The sequence below is a fragment of the Rousettus aegyptiacus genome, unplaced genomic scaffold (genome assembly GCF_014176215.1).
Source record: "Rousettus aegyptiacus isolate mRouAeg1 unplaced genomic scaffold, mRouAeg1.p scaffold_m13_p_11, whole genome shotgun sequence".
Classification (NCBI taxonomy): domain Eukaryota; kingdom Metazoa; phylum Chordata; class Mammalia; order Chiroptera; family Pteropodidae; genus Rousettus; species Rousettus aegyptiacus.
Window position 1 is genome coordinate 34820665 of NW_023416286.1, and position 19925 is coordinate 34840589.

The following is a 19925-nucleotide window of genomic DNA, read 5'->3' on the forward strand; positions in this document are numbered from 1 at the left end:
CTAAGTCACACCCTTTCATCAAGGATTTGCTTGGGTGCCACTTTTTGCACAAAGCCTCCTCCAATTGCTATGCTCTGCGATGAACTCCCCCTTTGAATCAGACAGGTTTCATGGCTCATTTAATCTTCAGTCCCTGAAAGGAGCAGCCTATGTGCCTTGTGATCCCATATCCTAATCTATGGCTGGAGTCAATTTGACCAACTTGACTCAAGGCTAGAGAATACATTAGTTGATCAGTACCATCGCCCTCCCCCCTACTTAAATTATGGGCCAGAGAGACTCAGTAAACCTGCAGCAGGTGTACCAGCTAAAAGTTCACATAGACTGTGAAGTGAAGTAGCAGAAGGAACCATTCTGCAAAGAAGAGAAGGATAATGGAGCAGTTAGGCCAAGAAAGAGAAGTTAGAGACAATGCCAACTAGAGAAAGAGATAGAGGACATAACTGCTCCTGTCCCAGATGTCAATCAATGACTCCCTAGGTGTCAGCTTCAGCTCTCAGGAGGCTTCTTTCTCACATCTGCAAAATATCTCTGTATCTTCACACCTTTTCATTGGAACTAGTATGAGTGAGTTCCTTACATTCAGATGACGAGACATCTCCAAATTTACAATTAATATCAAAAATAGTCTGTTACTTAATTTTACCTGATGTCTTACATCATTCTCTTTATCTGTCCTGTCTACCAAAATATGTTATAAGCTTATATTCTAGGTGGGAAGAACCATATTTTGTTCACTAGTTAACTTGTTCTATTCCATAAGACCTAGCAAGAGCTAAGTATATAGTGAATGTTTAATAACATTATAATTTTTCACAGTTATGCTGCTTTTTTAGGTGACAGAACCATATCATTACTTCATAATTACTTTGCAGCCCAGAGAGCACTGTCCCACCTCTTCCAGCTGCATTCATCCACATCAGCAGCATCATCACTTGTATTTATGGGATCCGTGGATTTTCTTTTTCCTTTTGACCAAGTATGCTATCTCCTTTTAAAAATCACTTACCTTTATCCCGAACATACTATTTGATTTTTAACTTACATTATAATTTGTTTGAGTCAAGTGTGATACCCTCAACTATTTGATATTTTCAGTAGACTGTTTTCGCATTCTCTCAATCTACTAAATACCATTAGTAAAATGTTAAATAATAGTAGCTAAGATTATAAAACCAAAATGGGGAAGAATATAAACAAATAATCAAAGGATGAAACAATAGATGCATTTTTAAAAATAAAATATCTTTAAGTGAAAAGAATCAGAATTCTACTAGACTTACTGTATTCTATGACTTAGTGGTTTGGTTTTGTTTTGTTTTTTAATTAAAAAAAAAAAAAACATGCATCTGGATGCAGGGGCATTTTCGTGATTTTTTCCCCTGAGATCTCTAATGGCTGCATTCTAGCTGCAATGATGAGGACAGCAGATTTCATCTATGAAAAACAAAGATCAGTCAGGTGACCAAAGGGGGACATAGGCTTTTCTTATTTCATGACTATTATAGCAGGGAGCTGGCTTATTTATTATATCACAAAAACTTTCATTATGTTGCAATATTTTTTGAGCACCAAATTTTGGGGCCTTTAAAAAAAAAACAAAAACAAGTCATCCAGGTCTAACTCTAACTTGTGACCCTGAATCTGAGATGGCACTCATCATTCCGCAGCTAATCAGGAGTCATTTCCCAGATGGTCCATGACAGCAGAATATAAACAGGGCAGTAACCCCCTCATCCTCACATGCAGGGAGCATCCCGGCCTTTCTATGATGTGGACAAGAGTATTGTGGCAAAGAGTTGTGAGAAATGTTTTTCCAAATGGAGATATTCGGGCACACATACAAATATCTTTAGGCATTCCAAAAGCACTCCACCTAGAATGTAAGCCAACTTTTAAAAAATAACTGCAAATCACAGATATCAAGACATTTTTCTGAAGAAAAATATAAACTTTCAGCAAAGTAGGTCTACTTAGATTACAGATATAAGGAAGTCGTAGTTGCATTTTATTTTTTCCTGGTAGAACGTAAGTGAGCCAAGCTAACAGCACTGATCCATAGAAAGAATTCCACATCTGGAAAATCTTTGCTCCATCTGTGGTAGGTTTTCGGCCTCTTGCTCATTCCCTACCATTTCCCATGACTTCAGCTTACCTCCCTTTTGTTTTCGTTAGTGAAATTATTTAGTCCTTAGGGAATTTGGCTTTTTGTTTTGTTTTGTTTTGTTTTTAAGAGAAAAGAGAGTAGGGGAATACCTCCCGATGTTTTGAGAGTCTCTAGACTTTAGCTTTATTTATATTTTTTGAGTGTCTACATAAGTGATATAGATAGTAAAAATATAAATATATGATTAATTCTATAAAATTACATTTTTGAAATACCTTAGGTAGACAAAGTGCTTTGTTTTTTATTTTAATGGATTTAATATTGGTCTTAATCTTCCAATTTGAAAGTTAATCTTGCCTCAAGTAATAGAAGTTAATATCAGAGAACAATAGAAATAAAGTTACATATTTGAATCAGAGTACTCATTGATATTGTTTTTAATATAATTAAGAAATAATATTTACTACTGAATCTTTATCTCACTGAATTCTTTCCCAAGCCTTAAATAAGTTACATGACATTGATATTTGGACTTTCTTTTCTTATCTGTCCTTACACTTGCCTTTGGGAATCTCACTCAACTAAAGATATATCTATACAATCTCCAGCCTGACCCACTCAGGCAAACTGCTCACCTCATTTCCAACTGCCCTGAGACACCCCACAGGAATGACTACACTGCCCACATCCCGAACTCTCTACCTTAGCATATTTCCTAATATGCTTACCTTTTCCTAAAATTTCCTTTTATACTATCTTCAAATTTCCATATTTACCTTCTCTCTGAAGCCTTCCATGATCTCCACAGCACTGAAATCAGCACTTTTTCTCAGAACTCTTAATACTATATGTAAAGTTCTCATGAGGTTTTTATCCCTTCATGCCCTTTCTTACAATCATCAAGGCTTATTTCCCCTATAATATAATAAAACCCATGCCTAGTTTTCCTTTGAATGTCTTGCACATAAAAGACACTCAATAATTTTTCTCTATTGAAAGAAAAATGGCCATTTTAATTGAAAATAGAGTAAAATCATTTTAACACAAAGTTTGTTAAAACATGTCTCATACTTTTCTAGAATATTTGTCTAAAAATTCAGATTCCTGGATGCTTCCAGGCCTCCTAAATCAGAATCTTTAGTCCAAAATATCTTAAATATAATATATCCTCTAGGGAGTTCTTATGTATACTCAAGTTTGAGGATGACTGGATAATGTCAAAGTTTGCCATTAATTTCATGAATATAATTTCAATATGTAGTTACTTCAAAGTTTATTCTGCATAACAAAATTCTAAGGCTTAAGTGAAATTATCAGGACATTGGATGGCTAGCGAAAGGTTATATTTTATTATAAATGTAACCAGAAATATTTCTGAATATCTATTTTTATCAAATAGTATGCTGGGCTTATAAAACTGCTTAAGATGCTGCCCTTGGAGAGGTTATAGTCAAGGTGAGAGAAAAGATGCAAACATATGAAATGTTTATTGAACAAACAAAGTAATGAAATATGGCCCGTTATGTCATATAGTTTCATGTATTTGCCATTAGCCAACCCCCTCGTTATCTGGTCAGCTAAAGACAACATGTTAAAGAAGTGAAAATAATTCCATATGGAGGGTGAGAAAAAGAGAGTAGAGACAAGGCCATGAGAAGATGAATGTCCCACCACTCACATTCAATAAGTAGATGTTAATTTGGACCAGATTCTTGTTTTATATATAAATTTTTCTTCAGTCCTACACTTCCTCCCCTCATCTCCCAGGGCTAAACTTAATCCTGGAATAGCCCAGCGAGTATTAGCAAGCACTCCCTTAACAGAAATCCTGATCTCTGTGAGATAGGGGGTGTTTGGGGACACAGGAGTAAACAACAATCCAGGGGTGACTCGGGACAGTTGAATAGCAGAGGATGGAAAGCTTTAGGAAAAGAAAAGAGATCTCAGGAGTGAAATTGTTCAGAGAGGGACATGGGAAAATGCTACAAACAAACATCACCTAATCTGCAATTTTGTAATCCTAGAAACAATCCAAGTGACAGTGAAAAATCACTCCCATATTCTGCTGGAAATGAACATAAATGTTATAATTCTTTAGTAGGGATACCACCTTTGGTTCTCCTCAGTGGGATGTATTATCCCTACTCCAGGTTAATTCAAGTTCCACCAAATGTCGGCCCATCCAATTTTCATCCCTACCTTCTCTCCAACTTTCTTTTCCCTCCACCGGAAAGTTGAAGGCCAGAGATAAAGGGTAAAAGGACTGGGAACAAGTGATGTTGATATGCGCTGCTTTTTCTGCCTCTCCTATTTAGTTGTCTCAGGATTTCCTTGGTCTAGACCTTGAGAACACATCCCTTAAGAACACTTCCAGCCTGCTGAGCAAGATTGGTGGTAATAGCTAAGTTGTAAGATACAGGTAACTTTAGACATTTAGTTGAGAAAGGTCACTTGAGCTGAGTGGTCCAGAGAGGATCTGGAGAAAAAGAAAGGCATGAAAAACTGGAAAGGAAGCTCTGAGACATTTCTAGGCAAGAAAAATGATGTTGGCAAAGTTAGGACAGTGGGAATGCGCAAGGCACAGTTATGCAATTGTGCAGCCAGCCCAGCCAGCTGGACCACAGAGCTTGTGTTTGGAAGGCAAGAAGATGGGGGAAATGGAAGGGGTTCAGACTCCAACAGGCCTCGAAGAGCAATTATAATTTTACTAAGAATAGCAAACCTTATTAAATTAATCAGTGCTATTATTCCAAGTACAGAAAAAAGGCAGAAACAGGTTTGTTTGTTTTTTTTAAATATGTACTACAATACCAGAACCCCATTAGATAATGTAATCACAACTGATAAAGGACTTTTAACATGTATACATCGTAGGGGATTTAGTGAAAGGTTTTTTTTAAATTTTGAGTTATGTTTTTGCTTTTAGTGAGAGTTTTAAAAACTGAGTTCTGCTTTATTATAATTCAACTGTTGGTTGTGACAATAAATAACAAGTGATACCATTAAGATAGAGATAATAAATGAATTTAGACAACCAAAGAAAATAGCTGCTTCTAAATATCTTTAATTTTCTGATTTTAGAGGAAATCATCCTCCTAAGAAATGCTAAACATTTCCTAAAAGCTAACTAGATAAAGAAGAGGTTTACTTTAGAATAACCATATTTCACACTTAAATGACAAAATTGACAATCTATTTCCTGCCACCATCTATATTTTGTGAATATTTTTAATATTTCAGTTTTCTATGTTCTTGCATCTTTGATGATCTATAGTCTTCATGCCAGATAGAAATATTCATTGTGCTTAAAATTCCAAAAGCAAAAATACTCCCATTTCTCTTAAAGTTTTTTTTTCCTTTCAATTTCCAGCTTGAGATATTAACAATACATGCTATGTTGATCTTTCACATAAATCATAAATAGTAAGAAATGTGAAAATCAACAGTTGTTTAATTCAGAGGCTGATTAAAAACTTCACAAGTGTTCTACCTTTCTCTCCATCTAAACGCGAGGAAACTAAAGTACAGCCCATCGAAATACTCTTAATTACTGTCTCTAGATATTTCATACATCTGTTTAGCACAGAGTGTCCTAAACTATTTATGGTGGCCAATTTTTTTTCTGCAATCTCTCCTGGACACATACCATTTTAAAATATAGTGAAAACAGATTACTAGAAAAGTCAAATTGGGGAGGAAAGAAGCCAAAGTGTTTTGTCATTAGATTCAACAGACATAAAATTACTCCCATCAAACCATTTACTATAAGAAGTTTCTAAATGCATCCTCTTTATTTCTGTGCTTATCTCTGACCATCCGTCCAGACCTTAGCCAGCCATTGGCCACGTGTCGAATAGTCTGAGAGACTAAGAAGCCCAAGCAAATAAAATATTATGCTACCCGACTGAGTGTGAGGGAAAACTAAGATCTGAGCCCTCCTAAGTCTCAAATTCAAGGTTAGGAAAGCAGTGCAGGTACCAGCTTTCTTTAATCACCAGCGTGTTTCCTACATCTATTAATAAGCTATTAATGAGAGGATTCCCACCCACCCACTCCCTCACCACCCCACCCCACCCACACACACAAAATGGAAGTTGTCCAAAAGAGACACTTGCTAATAATCTCCTGTGCCCTTCACCACCTGCTTTGTTTTCTCAGGCAGAAACAGGCTAGACCTTCACTTTCAGGTCAACTTTGCAGACTATCACTTCCTGTACAGCTAAATTTATGCAAACAAATCTTGATGTTCTGCCTCCCATAATTTATTTTTCCTTTTCTCAGAACTTTTATTTTTTATGTTCTCCTGATTTGTCTTTCTTTAGCTTTTTATATACCAAGCAGAAGAGTAAGTGTTTCATGTTTTTCCTATTTTTCTCCTTATTTAAAATATCTGGGAAGAGATTTTAGCTTACTTTTTATCAAGAAGAGAGTGTAAAAATTGTATGTTTTTTTGCTGCTGTTAGTTAGCAAAATGCCTGTTCACGTAAATAAACATTTTTTTAAAGTTCCATTAGGTGCCCTGAAAAAGAAATCTTCCCAAATAGCATACCTTAATATAATAATACGATCCAAAAATAACCTATTATTATTGAGTTAAATGTTTTCTTTTGGTTAATAACATGCTAATACTAATAATATTACATGAATTGATACTAATAATTATTCTATATAAAATGAGTCTTTCATGATGCTAGTCAAATAAATTCTATTATTGATAATACCCGAAGTACCTTATAAAATTCTTTCATATAATTTGATCCAATAACACAGTACCAGGTGTTTTAATATCTAGATGCTCTAAATCAGAGATTATTCTCTAAGCAGCAATTTCCTCTCCACCTCTTTTCAAAGGCATACATCTGATTTTCAAAAGTTCAGAGTTCTGATGATTTACGTTTGTAAGAGAATTTCCAGTAATGTTAAAATTTGAACACTGAGCTTCTGTTTCCCAATTCTATCACTTTCATATATTCTGTAAAATGTTTATTCATAAAATCCATTGTTAATGTATATGTAAGGTAAAGGTTGATGATTATTTTTTTATATGGTGATCCAGCACCATTTATTGAAAAATATTATCTTACCTCATTGAGTTATCTTGGCATCTTTATCAAAAATCAATTGAGCAGGTAGCATGGACTCATTTCTGAAATCTTTATTGTGTTCCATTGATTTCTACGTCTATCCTTAAATAAGTATCAGTATCTTAATTACTGTATTTTTATAGTTAAGTCTTGAAATTAGGTAGTATAAATCATCAACATTGCTTTTCTTTTCAAAATATTCTTGGTTCATTTAGGTTCCTTGTGTATCCATATAAATTTTAAAATCAGCTTGTCAGTTTTAAAAAAAGAAAATAACCTACTGGAATTTTCAATTGATTTTATGTTGAATCTATAGATTAGAATGGGGAGAAGTGACATCCTGACAATACAGTGTCTTCAGCTCCACAAGCAGGGTATACCTCTATTTGTTTAGGTTTTTAATTTCTCCTGGCAATGTTTTATGGCATTCATTGTATAAGTTTTGTACATATAATATTAAGTCTACCTCTAAATAATTCATAGTTTTTGATCATGTTGTAAATGGTACTTTCTTATTTTAATTATTAATTGTTCATTGCAGTATATAGAAATACAATTGACTTTTGTATATTGACCTTGAATCTGTGACTTTGTTAAACACTCTTTTTATTTCTAGTTAATCTGACTAGAGATTAACCAATTTTATTGATCTTTTCAAAGAACCAGGTTTTGATCTTCTCTATAGTTTGTCTGTTTTCAAGTTTATGAATTCTACTCTCTTATCTTTATTATTTACTTTTTTCTGCTGGCAGATCTAGAATAGCCCTTATTCTAGGACTAATTTCGCCTACCAAGGCATGGCTTTTCTGGAAATTTCACCCAATGTCCTGCATTGCATGAGGTCTCTTCACACTGGCTGATGGGAACAGAAACTGATCCCAGAACTGTGTGAGCTCTAAGAAGTTATCTGCCTTCTAATTTGCAATACTTCTTTCCCAAGCTTGGGAGAGTTACTTCTCACATCTGTGCAAATCAGCGTTCAGCCAAAGGCTTGGGAGACCCCTGCAGATATGCAGAGTGCAAGACTGCCAAGTTATGTTTGGTATTCCTCCCTCTACTATGTGGCCCCGAAACTAACCCCAGACAGTAAGTTAGGGCAATGGTAGACCTCATCTGTTGTTGTTCACATTTTTGCAGAAATCACAGTCCTGTATTGTCTATTGTGCAATTTCTAAAAAAACAATTTTTTGTATTTGTGTGTGTGTGCATGTGTGTGCGCACACACTCTCATTTATTAGCAGGATCCCTTCACTGACAAAAGCTAAATTAAACTTTAAAGTACCTTTTTATAAAAACATTCAAGCCTGTCGGCACTCATATTCTTCTGGGTCCTGTCACAATATATGACAGCTATTAGTAATATGGCTAAAAGAATATAATGAATAGGTTATATTAAAATAGAAAATATTTGGGTTCTTGTTTGGTCTGACTTTTAAATTATTCCTGAATGTATATGCTTCAGTATACCATTCAGCCATTATCCAAAATTGCTTTTGATTTTATTATTAGCATAGAATGTTATTTGGGGTCATTGGTAATTGTTCTACTCCAAAGAATAATCACATTCGGCATTATTTATGGAGATTTGTGGCATTGAGTTTACATGAAGTTAAAATCAAATATTTGAATTTTTTGTTTGTTTCTCAAAAGGAAGTTTTATAATTAGCAAGAGGTTGATTTTGGAGGTCTTAATCTCAATATAAAGATATACAAAGTGGCTAGTATGAATTAAAATAAACATAATTTAAAAGCAATTCAAGTAGTCATAATATACTTTAAATCTGAGCAGAGAAATTACAATACTGCAATTCTACATCATAATACTGTACTCCTTTAATTAGTAATATGCTGGAATTTTATACTGTAAAGAATAAAGGATAAGAAAATAAAAAGAAAAAAGGAAAACTAAAAGAATAAAAGGAAATGGAGAATAAGAGAAAGGAAATTATTTCCTCCTAAGGTTTTACTGTATCAAAAAGTTATTTTACCATTAGAAATTCTGTTCTTTGTTAAAGCAATATAAACTGTAGATATATTATTTCTTTATCCTTGGTATTGGAGATATATCCTTATTGATTTGTCTATAGAAATTAAAAATATTTTAACCTAAAAATCAAGACATAGAAAAAATTTTTAATTCAGCACATAGAAAAAAATTTCTGGGGGTATCACTACTTTCTCTTTCCATTCTCTAGTATCTTTATTTCCTGTCTCTGTCCCAAAAATTCCAGTATAGAAAACTAGAGTCAACTACAGAAAATGGAAAAGAAATAATTGAGAGGAGTAAACTTAAACAAGCAAATGAACAACTTTAAAAAATATGTTCAAAGCACCTTGAAAATAGCTTGAAGAAAGTATAAAAATGGCCAATTATATTTACCAATAGTTAAGATTTTGTTGAGATATTTTTTAGAAGCCAAATGAGACCATCTACTCCATAGAGTCATTTACCCTTTGTGTTCCACTCCAGTAGGTGAGGTGAGGCCCCACCTTGTATGATTCTAATACCCTTCACTCCCATCTACCACTCTGGACCAGAATCAGTTCATTCTCTCTATAGTAATTGTGAAAATGCTATTCCAAGATTACGAAGCTGTCAAGGGACAGGTCTGAAACTAAGTCTCTGTCTGGGTTGCTATAACAGAATACCATAGATTGGGTGGGTTATAAACAACAGAAACTTATTTCTCACAGTCTGGATACAGGGAAGTACCAGGTCAAGGCACTGGCAGCAGATTCAATGTCTGGTGAGGTCCCACTTCCTGGTTCATGGACGTCTGTCTGTCTTCTTCCTGGCAAGGAGAAAGAGCAAGGGAACTCTCTAGAGCCTTTTTTATAAGGGTATTAATTCCATTCAAAAGAACTCTACCTTCATGACCTAATCACTTCTCAAAGGTCCCACCTGCTAGTACCATCACATTGGGGATTAGTTTTCAACATAGGAATTTGGGATGGGGTGAGGGGTGGGGTTGGGGGGACACATTCCATCTGTAGCAGTTACCTTTCTCAGAAGTGACTTTTCTCAGCCCAGGTAGAGAACTTTGTTTCAGAAAGCATAGACAGTAATGAGATTCAGCAGCCAAAAAGGAAGTTCTTCTATCTTTCCTAATATTTACTTCTTATTCTATTACACCCTTTTCTGCTAAGGCATTTATTGAACAGTATTCCTCCATGAAAGACAGTGTGATTCAGTAGTTGTATAGAAAGCCTCTGAGATTCTTTGATCACCAACTCCTGTCAGTAAAAATACCTGGGCATAGAACTCCAATATATAAATTTATTTATTTACAACATACCCATGGATTATTGTACTTGTAAGCTTGGTACATTAGACAAATATATAAGTATTTAAATAACTATACACATAGATATAGATTCTAAGGTTTTTCTTCCTGCTTTCTAAGGGTAATCTTGTCTGCTCCCAGGTCAGAGAATCAGAGATTTGAAGAAAATCATCATTGTGATCTATTGGTCTATTAAGCATTAATAAATACCTAACAGATAGTATAAACAACCTTGATCTGAGCCCTTTGATTGAAAAAATTTAACAGAGTTTATCACAAAGGAGATTCCCAACCAAATTCAATGTGATTTGTAGGGTTCCAAATGTAGAAGCAGATTAAGAAGTAAAAGCACTACTTGTACTAGAGCAAATGAGGTAAAGAGGGTCATATTTAAAGAACTTTCCAAAATGAAAGCAGAGATCAGCAGCATATAACCTACAGGCTAGATGTTATTAATCAGAGTAAACAAAAGCCACTTACACATTCCTCAGAGTTACAGAGACTTTGTATTATGAATTCTCCTTTTCATAGGCTTTTGGACACCTATGTAAATGAAGAAGTCTATTTTTGTGGACTTACCACCCTTTATGCAGACTTATCATGCCAGGGTAGGTACTGTCATTCACTAAGCCTGATGTCATATTGCAGGAGCTGAGTTGCTCACAGGGCTTAGCTCAATGAGGTTTTAATATTTTCTTCTCAGTGCCAAAGACCCAAATCCAAGCTCCAAGCATGGCTCTGACTTAATAAATTTTTCATCTCTCATCATTATTCACAATATTTCAAAAAAAAAAAAACAACTATCAGTACTTTGGGTAGTCCTAAATGCTCTAATTGCTCCAAAGAAAGCTGCAATGAGTTGCATCAGTAAATGAGAGTGGCCCTAAGACCTAAGTGGATTTATGTATTTATGTATGCCACACGGGTTTGGAAAATAAAGTGTCCCCAACATTAGATCAAAGCAAATGAGAAACACTGTGAAATTAAAATTTTTGTCTGCAGTAAAAAGGCGAAATGTGTTAGATAAAACTAGATAAAATCTATAATACATTGCCAACTGTTTTTCTTAGATGGAAAATATTAAGGACAGGCTTGAGCCAGAATCTCTGGCTTACTATACAACAAGAATCTCTACTCTCCAGGGATCTGAAAGAGTTTGTAAAGCTTTCCCAGGTCCAAGAGCAGCCCCACCAATGGCCGAAACTAGCTCTTTATGAAAAAAATAAGTGAGAAGCTGTCAAAGCATTATGTTGTTATTCTCATTTGTCTTATACTTCCCAGTGTCATCCTGAAGAAAAAAAAAATTTAACAGACTTCTCATATTCCCACTATCCCCATTTGCCAAGCTGAGACAACACTAATTATCACATACTCCCTTCACCTCTCACAGTTTGAAAAGACTTAGATTATTTGAAATTTGTGGAAAGCCAACTTAAGGAATTATCCTATTAACAGTGGATTCTTAAAAGCACATTTTCTGGAACACTCATAATGGCCAGTAAATACAGAAAACAAGCAAAAATAAGAATAATTTAAAATTGGCTGTGTATTAGAATGGTTTTTTACCATCCCCTTGATATGAGACTCCAAGAGCTTGCAAATGAAAGATACATTTATGTTGGTTCACTTTCTTCAAAAAAAAAAAAAAAAAAAAAAAAAACATGAAAACCTCTTTCATGGGTTAGGTCTGTGGATAATTCTATCAATGTAACCTATTTTAGAATAAGTAGGTTTTTTCAATACCTGCTGAGATGACCTACAAAAACCTAGCAGCATTGTCCTGGAAAGGGAGTGTTGCAGAGGAGAAGGAGGGTAATTTTGGACCACTTTAGAGTTCAGACCTGGGTGCCCTATCATTAAAGCATATGTGTTGACTAAGCCTTGGTTCTCTTGGCTCATTTTCCTTCTATTTTCATAGCTGGGATCACCCAAAACCCATCTGAGACTCGGGCTTCTTCTACATCTTGGGTCCAATGGTGACTTTACTTGGTTAAGATTAAGGAACATTGGCCCATAACTTAATATCAGCTGAACCTAGATAACACTAATGGGTCATTATCATCACTATCATCACTACTGGGAGGCTTAATGAGATTTGGATGCAGGCTGCTCTGGGTGTGAATCCTGAATCTGCCTTTTACTATCTGAACTTTCTCAAGTTTCTTCTCTCTATGCTTCAGCTTATTAATCTCTAGCTAAGAGATGTGACACCTATATTGGTATATCTATATACACAGTATATATACACTGTATATCTATATACAATGCTAGTAGAGTTTGTGGTACAGCATAGGTACTCAATAAATGTTAGTTCCTCTTTGTTGCTCCTCTTTCCTTTCTATGTTTAGATATAGAAAAGCTTCATGCAGTTATAGTCCCTCATTTTTCAAGACTCATACAATCAGCTGTTGATATTCATGCTAGGAATGATTATCTGTCCCTAACATTGTCATAGGTATAGAGTGGAAATTTAGGTGAGGTCAGCGACTAGGAAGAGTTAGGAATCTGGGCTATGTTTTCCTCCTTTGTGCTCCTGTTAATGCTTTGCTCATGCTCCTATTACAGAACTTATCATGCTCCTCCTTGAAGACAGAGTTGATCTCTTATTCATACTCAACTTCTGCATGCCTTGCACAATGTGTGGTTCACTATGTGTACCTCATGCTCCAATCTCTTTAAAGGAGAAACACACATTCACACACACACACACAGAGAGAGAGAGAGAGAGAGAGAGAGAGAGAGAGAGAGAGAGAGAGAGAAGAAAGAGAGAGAGAGAATTTTGTGTTAAAATGGAACCAGGTATTAGGTGATCACACTTTTGAGTTTTTAATGGAGAATTTTCCCTTGGAATTGACTCTACATACCTCAACAATTAGTACTTGTTGCCTCCTGATCTATGCCCAGCCTAATAATAAGGCAAAGAAGTCGATATCTACTAAGAAACACAGTCTCAGTTGGAGAAGCTTTAACAATTTGGGAACAACACAGTCTAGGACTCATGAGTCACTAATAAGCAGTGGTACTAGTATTACTTGTAACACATTTTCACCATTTTAATTGTCATCTTTTGTATAAATAAGTTGTTGAAGTTGATGGGAAAGAGGATGCATGCTGTAGAAACTTGGAGACTTGGGAGATCGTGTATTTTGAAAATGCTTTCATAAAAATAATTATGGTAATAATTAGCATTTGCTTGGTACCTTGCAAAGGTTACAAAGTACTTTTACAGCATTATATAATTTCACAAATATTATGAACTGGCCCTTAGATACTTCCTGCTAAACCTTGAAAATTATAAGATGGGATCTAGGGGACAGGGAGAAAGGAGTAGATTAAAAATGCATTAAAAGACAGAAAATCAGCCAAATTCATTGGCAGAGAAATAGATTTATTTGGCATTTTAGAAACTCACCATATCTTGAAAAAGAAGCATTTAGCCCGTATTTACATTTCACAGTGCTGGCACTTTTTAAAAATTGTTTTGAGAAGAATTTTTGATGTACAATTATAATGATGAAGTTTGCTTACTTAGAACTAAAAGATTCATAAAACCAGGGGACATCCGAACCTTATGTAGAGGCAAAACTTAGAATTATTTAATTAAACCACTAAATGTAAGTAGAAGCATAGTTAGAGGGGAAATATGAGGAGTCGATTAATAGTTTGTTTAAAGCTCAGGTATCCATTTCCTAGAGAGAATCCAGACTGGGATGTTGGTGACAGCCATATCTTCCTTCCCACAACCACAACTACTGATTGAACTTTTTATCTCATAAACAGCCTAATCTAAAACCACGAGTTAATACAACACTTTTAAGTTAATCAAATGCAAATGTGAATGAGAATTAACCTTGAAAATTGAGAAGCACCTTACCTGCCACCCCTTCTTTTCCTCTCTCACTTTTTCATCTCCTGCCCTGCCTTTCTTTCAAAAATGCAAGGTTACCTGGATTGCTAGGGAAGGAGAGACATGTTGTTTAATAGACAAACAGCCAAGCAAGGACCAGGTCAAGTTATTGGATTGCACAGGAAGCTAGAATCATCTAGATACCCAGGAAGGCAGCTCGAGAGCTGCGCAAGTGTGTCGTTGGCTCATTTGTAAGCCTTTCCAGATGTTGCAGCCGCGCGAGCTTGAGCTTGGCAGCTGTCCAGGAGGCCGCCTGCAGTCGGCGCACTCCGGGACGCAGTGCGAGCCGCAATGCCGGGCTCCTGAAGGCGCAGGGCGCTGGCGGCTCGTCCCTGGGTCGGCGCGCACGCAGCCTGGCCGCTTGGCACAGCCACAGCCCTCAGCCGGAGGACATCTGCAGCAAGAGAGAAGAATGGTCGCAGCGCCAGGGCTGCGCTGATTTTTTTTTCTTTTTCTTTCTTTTTTTTTTTTTTTTGCGGGGATGGGCGACCCTGAGGCCCATGTGACCGCGCGGCCCCTGAGAGCCCCTCTCCGGAGGTCCTTTAGTGATCACATTCGAGACTCCACGGCCAGAGCCCTGGATGTTATTTGGAAAAACACCAGAGACAGAAGGCTAGCAGGTGAGGGGCGAAGGGGGGAGGGAGACTAAAGGTATTAAGAGGAAAACAATTAAATACACACAGTTATTAACTCGGATAATTAATGATCTCATCGGCTATGTAAAGTTCATCACTGTCATGGCAATGATTTCTGGTCTCCCTTCCTCTAGTACTTAACATTTCTGGAGTGTTTTAGACGTGTGTGTGTGTGTGTGTGTGTGTGTGTGTGTGTGTTTCCTCTAATGCCTCACTCAGTCTGATTATTTCTAGATAAGGTTTTATGAGAGATGTTTTGTTTGTTTGTCTGTTTTTTTTTGTTTTTTTTTTAACCTTGAAGATAAAAGCAAGGGCCTTTTGAGTGTCAGGAAATCACTGGTGAGGAGCAACTGCGACAGAAGCACTGAGATGGCCTGGGCTGGGGAGGGTCAGCTGTGGAGCTGGTCTGCCTGAGGTGACCTGGCCTGTGTGCAGGACCCGGGCCTGGACGGACTGTGTGTCAGTGGAGTAAGCTGTGCTGCCAGTGAAAGCCTGCTGGTATTTCCTCTGGCAGGCTGGCGCTGCACTGAGTTCCAAGAGGGTGTCAGGTATGCTAGAGGCAGGCATTTGAAATATAATAAAACATAACTACAGTGGTGCAATTCAAACGTTCTAGGGCTCATGTGACAGCGACCAAATGGCAGGCTGTGTTTGAAGGGGTACACTAAGGAAACAGAGAAACAGGAACTTCTGCCTGGTTCTGGTATTAAGAATATTCATAACTTGGTACAGAATAGCATCTCACAAAATAAACAAATGAACAAAAATCCACAACTCTCTGAATCCAAAAAAGATGTCCCAGTGATGTTTAATGGCTCTTTCTTGTTTGCTTTCTAAGTCACATACTTATGTCATCCACAGGGATGGGTCAAAGATTTTGTTTTCTTAACCTTGTTGGTTAATCCAGTTGTTTTTCATATAGTGAATGAAGAACTGAATTGTTAAAAATATTACTAATGGCCTTCAAATGTCATTCCACATTTCTGCTCTGTGTGTTCTTGATAAAAGGTCATTTGACTTTCACACAATTGTCCTGACATGACTTGAAAAGGGGAAATTTAAGGTTTGTAATTAAGATAAAGCAGATTATGAAGATAACATACCATGGTAAGCTGTAAATATGTCCTAAATGCCCATAAAAATCTTTCTGTTACGCTAAACTATATTTATATTGCACAAGACTGAGAGAGGGTAAACAATGTCATCTAACCATAAGGTAAGGGAAATAAAACAAAATATTTAAATTTAACCATCTTAGTATGGCTTCATAGTAAAATGTGATACCTGCTTAAAGAAATCTAACTTTCCAATAAGGTGGTTTTTTTTTTTTTTTTTTAAGTGCAATATCTAGTAATAACAGTTTGCAATTGGCCAGAGGAAGTTTAGAAAATAAGATACGGGAATATAAAATCCACAGCTATAATTGCTTGGCCCTTAAAAAAAATAAAGTGATTCCTTTATTGTTGTCTTATTTGACCAATCCATTGTCACAAATGAAAATATTCCACAAGTAATGACTTATTAAAGATAACACAAAAACATCTTATTGCGTTTTGATATTTTAACTTGATAGTAAGAGTAATTCAAATATTCCTCCTTCCCAGACTTACCCTTATGTTTTCATAAATGAAGAGCTTTTGACAGATGTTGACTTCTTAGAATAAGGATATAATTCCTGAAAAGTTGCTGTCTCTGTCATGTCATTTGTCTGTTATATATTAATGGTCTATATTGAGTCAAAAATATAACATTGAATGAAAAACAGAGCAAAATGATTACTTTTTGCGTGTAATGAAAAGCTGAAAATTTTCACAGCTCTAACAGCGAATAGGATTGTTGCTGCTCCAGGCCCACTGGAGGAAGATGTTCTTTATATTGCTCTGTTTTTTTCTGAGACCTGTATGACCTCTTAGGTAATTCACACAGTAAAGAGTCCAGGTACTGGAAAAGAAAGGACTTTGACTACCACAACTGACTCTGATTACTAGGGACTCAGCCCCTTTCTATGTTTGTGCTTGGCACGTGGCTCATAGCTCAATCAATGTTTGTCAAATGGGGACGGTTTGGTCCACATCCAAACCTCAAGAGCACTTACTTCTATTTTTTCTCTCAAACTTCTCCTCTGCACGCAACCCTCCCACTGACCAAAGGCTAAATAATAGCTGTTAATTATCCACAAAAAGTCACTTCTATAAACAGCAGACATAATCTTTATTATATATCACACTACTTTGCTCTCTCTTGCAGAATGGAGGGCAATAGAAAGTTCAAATCTCCTGCTTCACTTTATGTTGTGAAATTAATGAGGTGGCAGGTAAAAACTGTTTTGAAGCCTCTATAGGAAAATACTTCTGTTACTAGTACCTGAAACATTATTTCTATGATAATTATTACCTTACTGACATGACTTTTATCAAGTGTCTCAAAAACTAATCTGGGATTTGTTTCTTCCAGAGGTTTAACCTGACAAACATGCTACCATAAGACAAAGTTTTAAGTTTCCTTCTTAGGTATTTTCCCTGTCAGTCAAACTCTATCTCTATATCTATCTATATCTATATCTATATCTATATTTATATCTAGATAGATAGATAGATAGATAGATATCTGTGTTTATCACTATATCTCTATCTCAATCTTCCCACCCTCCTTCCCTGCTCCCCCTTACACACACACACACACACACTACATAATTTAACGGTTCCTAATTCTTCTACCCAAATGATGTCATGTACAAAAACCATCATTTACCTCTCCTTGCCTTAAATTTCATTATATTAAAAAAAATAAAAAGTTCAACCAGTACATTTAAGGATCCACAGCCTTATATAAACAGAATACAAAATTGCTGCTAGAAAAAAGTCGTCAAGTTGTGAGGAATGACAGAACAACCCGTTTTAACGACATGCTTCTTTATATGTAATTGTCCTGCTCTGCTCAGCCACAACCCACAGGCAGTTTTCGTACTTCTATTCTCTCTACAACTACTGTTCCCAACCGCACAGGTATGCTGTTTTCTTTCTTTAGAGCAGAGGATGACATAGAGTTTTCAGGGAATTAAAATTTTGAGTTTAACAGTAGGTGACATATGGGCTAGGTATCCCTTCTCGGTTGTACACTTCCTCTATGTCCTCACCACTGCTCTGCTGCCACTTTCCTTCCTTTGAGTACAAGGACATTTGTCTTCAGGGTGCATTCCACTCCTGAAAACCTCTTGCTCCTTAATCCTTCAGATAGGGCTTCTGAGCCCTTTTTATGCCAATTGATTTCATTAGCAGTCTGGTAGAGCCTGTGGATCACTTCTTAGAATATTTATGTATTAAATAAAATATATAAAATATATAAAATTATTGAGGAAACCAATAATGATGATCAATATAGTCATTAAGGTATTTAAAACATGAAATCGTGATATAGTAATATAACATTAATGAATAATATAATAAGCTAATGTATTTAAAATATAAGGAAGTAAATATAAATTAAATATTTTTTAAAGATCCCAATGTGCAGATTATTATTGCTTACCTAGAGGAAGAGCATTAAGTTGTACAGAAGTCTTTGATTCACCTCCTTGTCACCAACCATTATACATAGGGAATTTAGGGGATCAAAGTCCATGTCTGGGTCACCAATGTGAAAACTTTCAACTTTCCTGTTTGGTAGCCGAATGGGGCCAGCAATGTCATTTGAACATCTGTGGACAGAAAAAATGCGATCGTGTGTTATCTGGAGCAGGTTCAATAACACTATAACCTAACTGTGGAATAGGGATGAGTGTGACATTTCGTGATATCTGCAACGGTGAATGAATGGAAGAGCCTGGCTTCTGTTGCTGACAGTCACAGGGACAGCTGACGCCGTGGCATGGAGGGGACGGGGTTGTCAACATTCATCATTGGAAGAAATGCTATATTTCAGTTAGAACTTAGTGAAACTAGAAATAAAATTTTTCCTTATCCAAGTTCATGGACATGAATTCTATTCTGTAAACCCTAGATTAAGAATCCCTTCTTAATACTTACAGGCTTTTCAAATACTTCTAATCAAAAATTCTCATAGACTGAGATGCTGGCCCTCAAACATGAGTTGGCTGGAATTCCTTGATGTGTATTTGACAAAGCTCCACCAGGGAGTTTGGACTGATGCATCCATAAGACTGCCTCTAAGGAAAAATAAACGAAACTAAAATTCAGAAAGAGAGAGTGAAAGTAAGACAAAACCCAGACTACACATGTATAGTAGCTGTCATCAGTTTCGAAAGTGGAATGAATAAAATAAATAAAATGTTAGTCTTGATTTAACAACATCTAATAAGATTAGAACAATTTATATATTGTAAAACACACTGATTTAAAAAAAAAAATCAATCTATTCTTCATATTAGGGAAACATGACCTATAAGGGAAAAACCTAAATACCTCAACCTGTTATGAGACATGGGGCACTACTTCCATAGCTAAACGTGTAAGAGAAGGGAGAAAAACTGAATTGCCTATGAAGAAGGCAGGAAAATTTAGACAAATCTCAATCCAGGTGAGATTCAGTGAACATAAAATAAATTCTTCGAGTACCTACATCAGGTTGTATCCCCCTGGGGTCTTTTCTTGAGTATTCTGCATCCTCTGTCTTTTGTGACATACAATTTTTACATTTCAGTTGACCAGGTCTCCAGTTCACTAGCAAAATGAATGCTTGGCATGCTGTGCAATACCTTGGCTCTCAATCTGATGGAGCATCAAGAACTCTGGCCCACTTCCCATGACAGACAACCACAAACACTAATTCCTGTGAACTGTTTTCTGCTCATTGGTTCACAGTGCAGAGCAAGTAAGGGCATATATAATGCCTCTTAATCAGGAGTGATATATGCCTCAAAATATGCAGGCTCCTCCAGCAAACAAGGAC

General features: G+C 36.1%; 1 protein-coding gene and 1 long non-coding RNA gene across 10 annotated transcripts in view; one reads left to right on the forward strand and one right to left on the reverse strand.

The window, feature by feature from the left end:
* The window catches only part of LOC107504131, a 124552-nt gene extending 109841 nt beyond the window's left edge, over nt 1-14711 (reverse strand). For 4 of the 5 annotated variants that reach the window (XR_004953350.1, XR_004953351.1, XR_004953349.1 and 1 more), the window contains exons 1-2: nt 11055-14546; nt 9884-9983 (exon numbers count right to left, since the gene is read on the reverse strand). This is a non-coding gene — a long non-coding RNA (uncharacterized LOC107504131). Of the gene's footprint in view, nt 1-9883; nt 9984-11054 lie in introns of all 5 variants that reach the window. The other variant, XR_004953348.1, reaches the window with a different exon arrangement.
* The window catches only part of DLC1 (DLC1 Rho GTPase activating protein), a 351657-nt gene that overhangs the window by 183631 nt on the left and 148101 nt on the right, over nt 1-19925 (forward strand). For 2 of the 5 annotated variants that reach the window (XM_016133124.2, XM_016133125.2), the window contains exon 1: nt 14719-15002. The exons of the other annotated variants lie outside the window; for them this stretch is intronic. In XM_016133124.2, the coding sequence (XP_015988610.2) occupies nt 14864-15002 (139 nt within the window). In that variant the 5' untranslated portion in view covers nt 14719-14863. Of the gene's footprint in view, nt 1-14718; nt 15003-19925 lie in introns of those variants that run through there. 5 annotated transcript variants of the gene reach the window in all.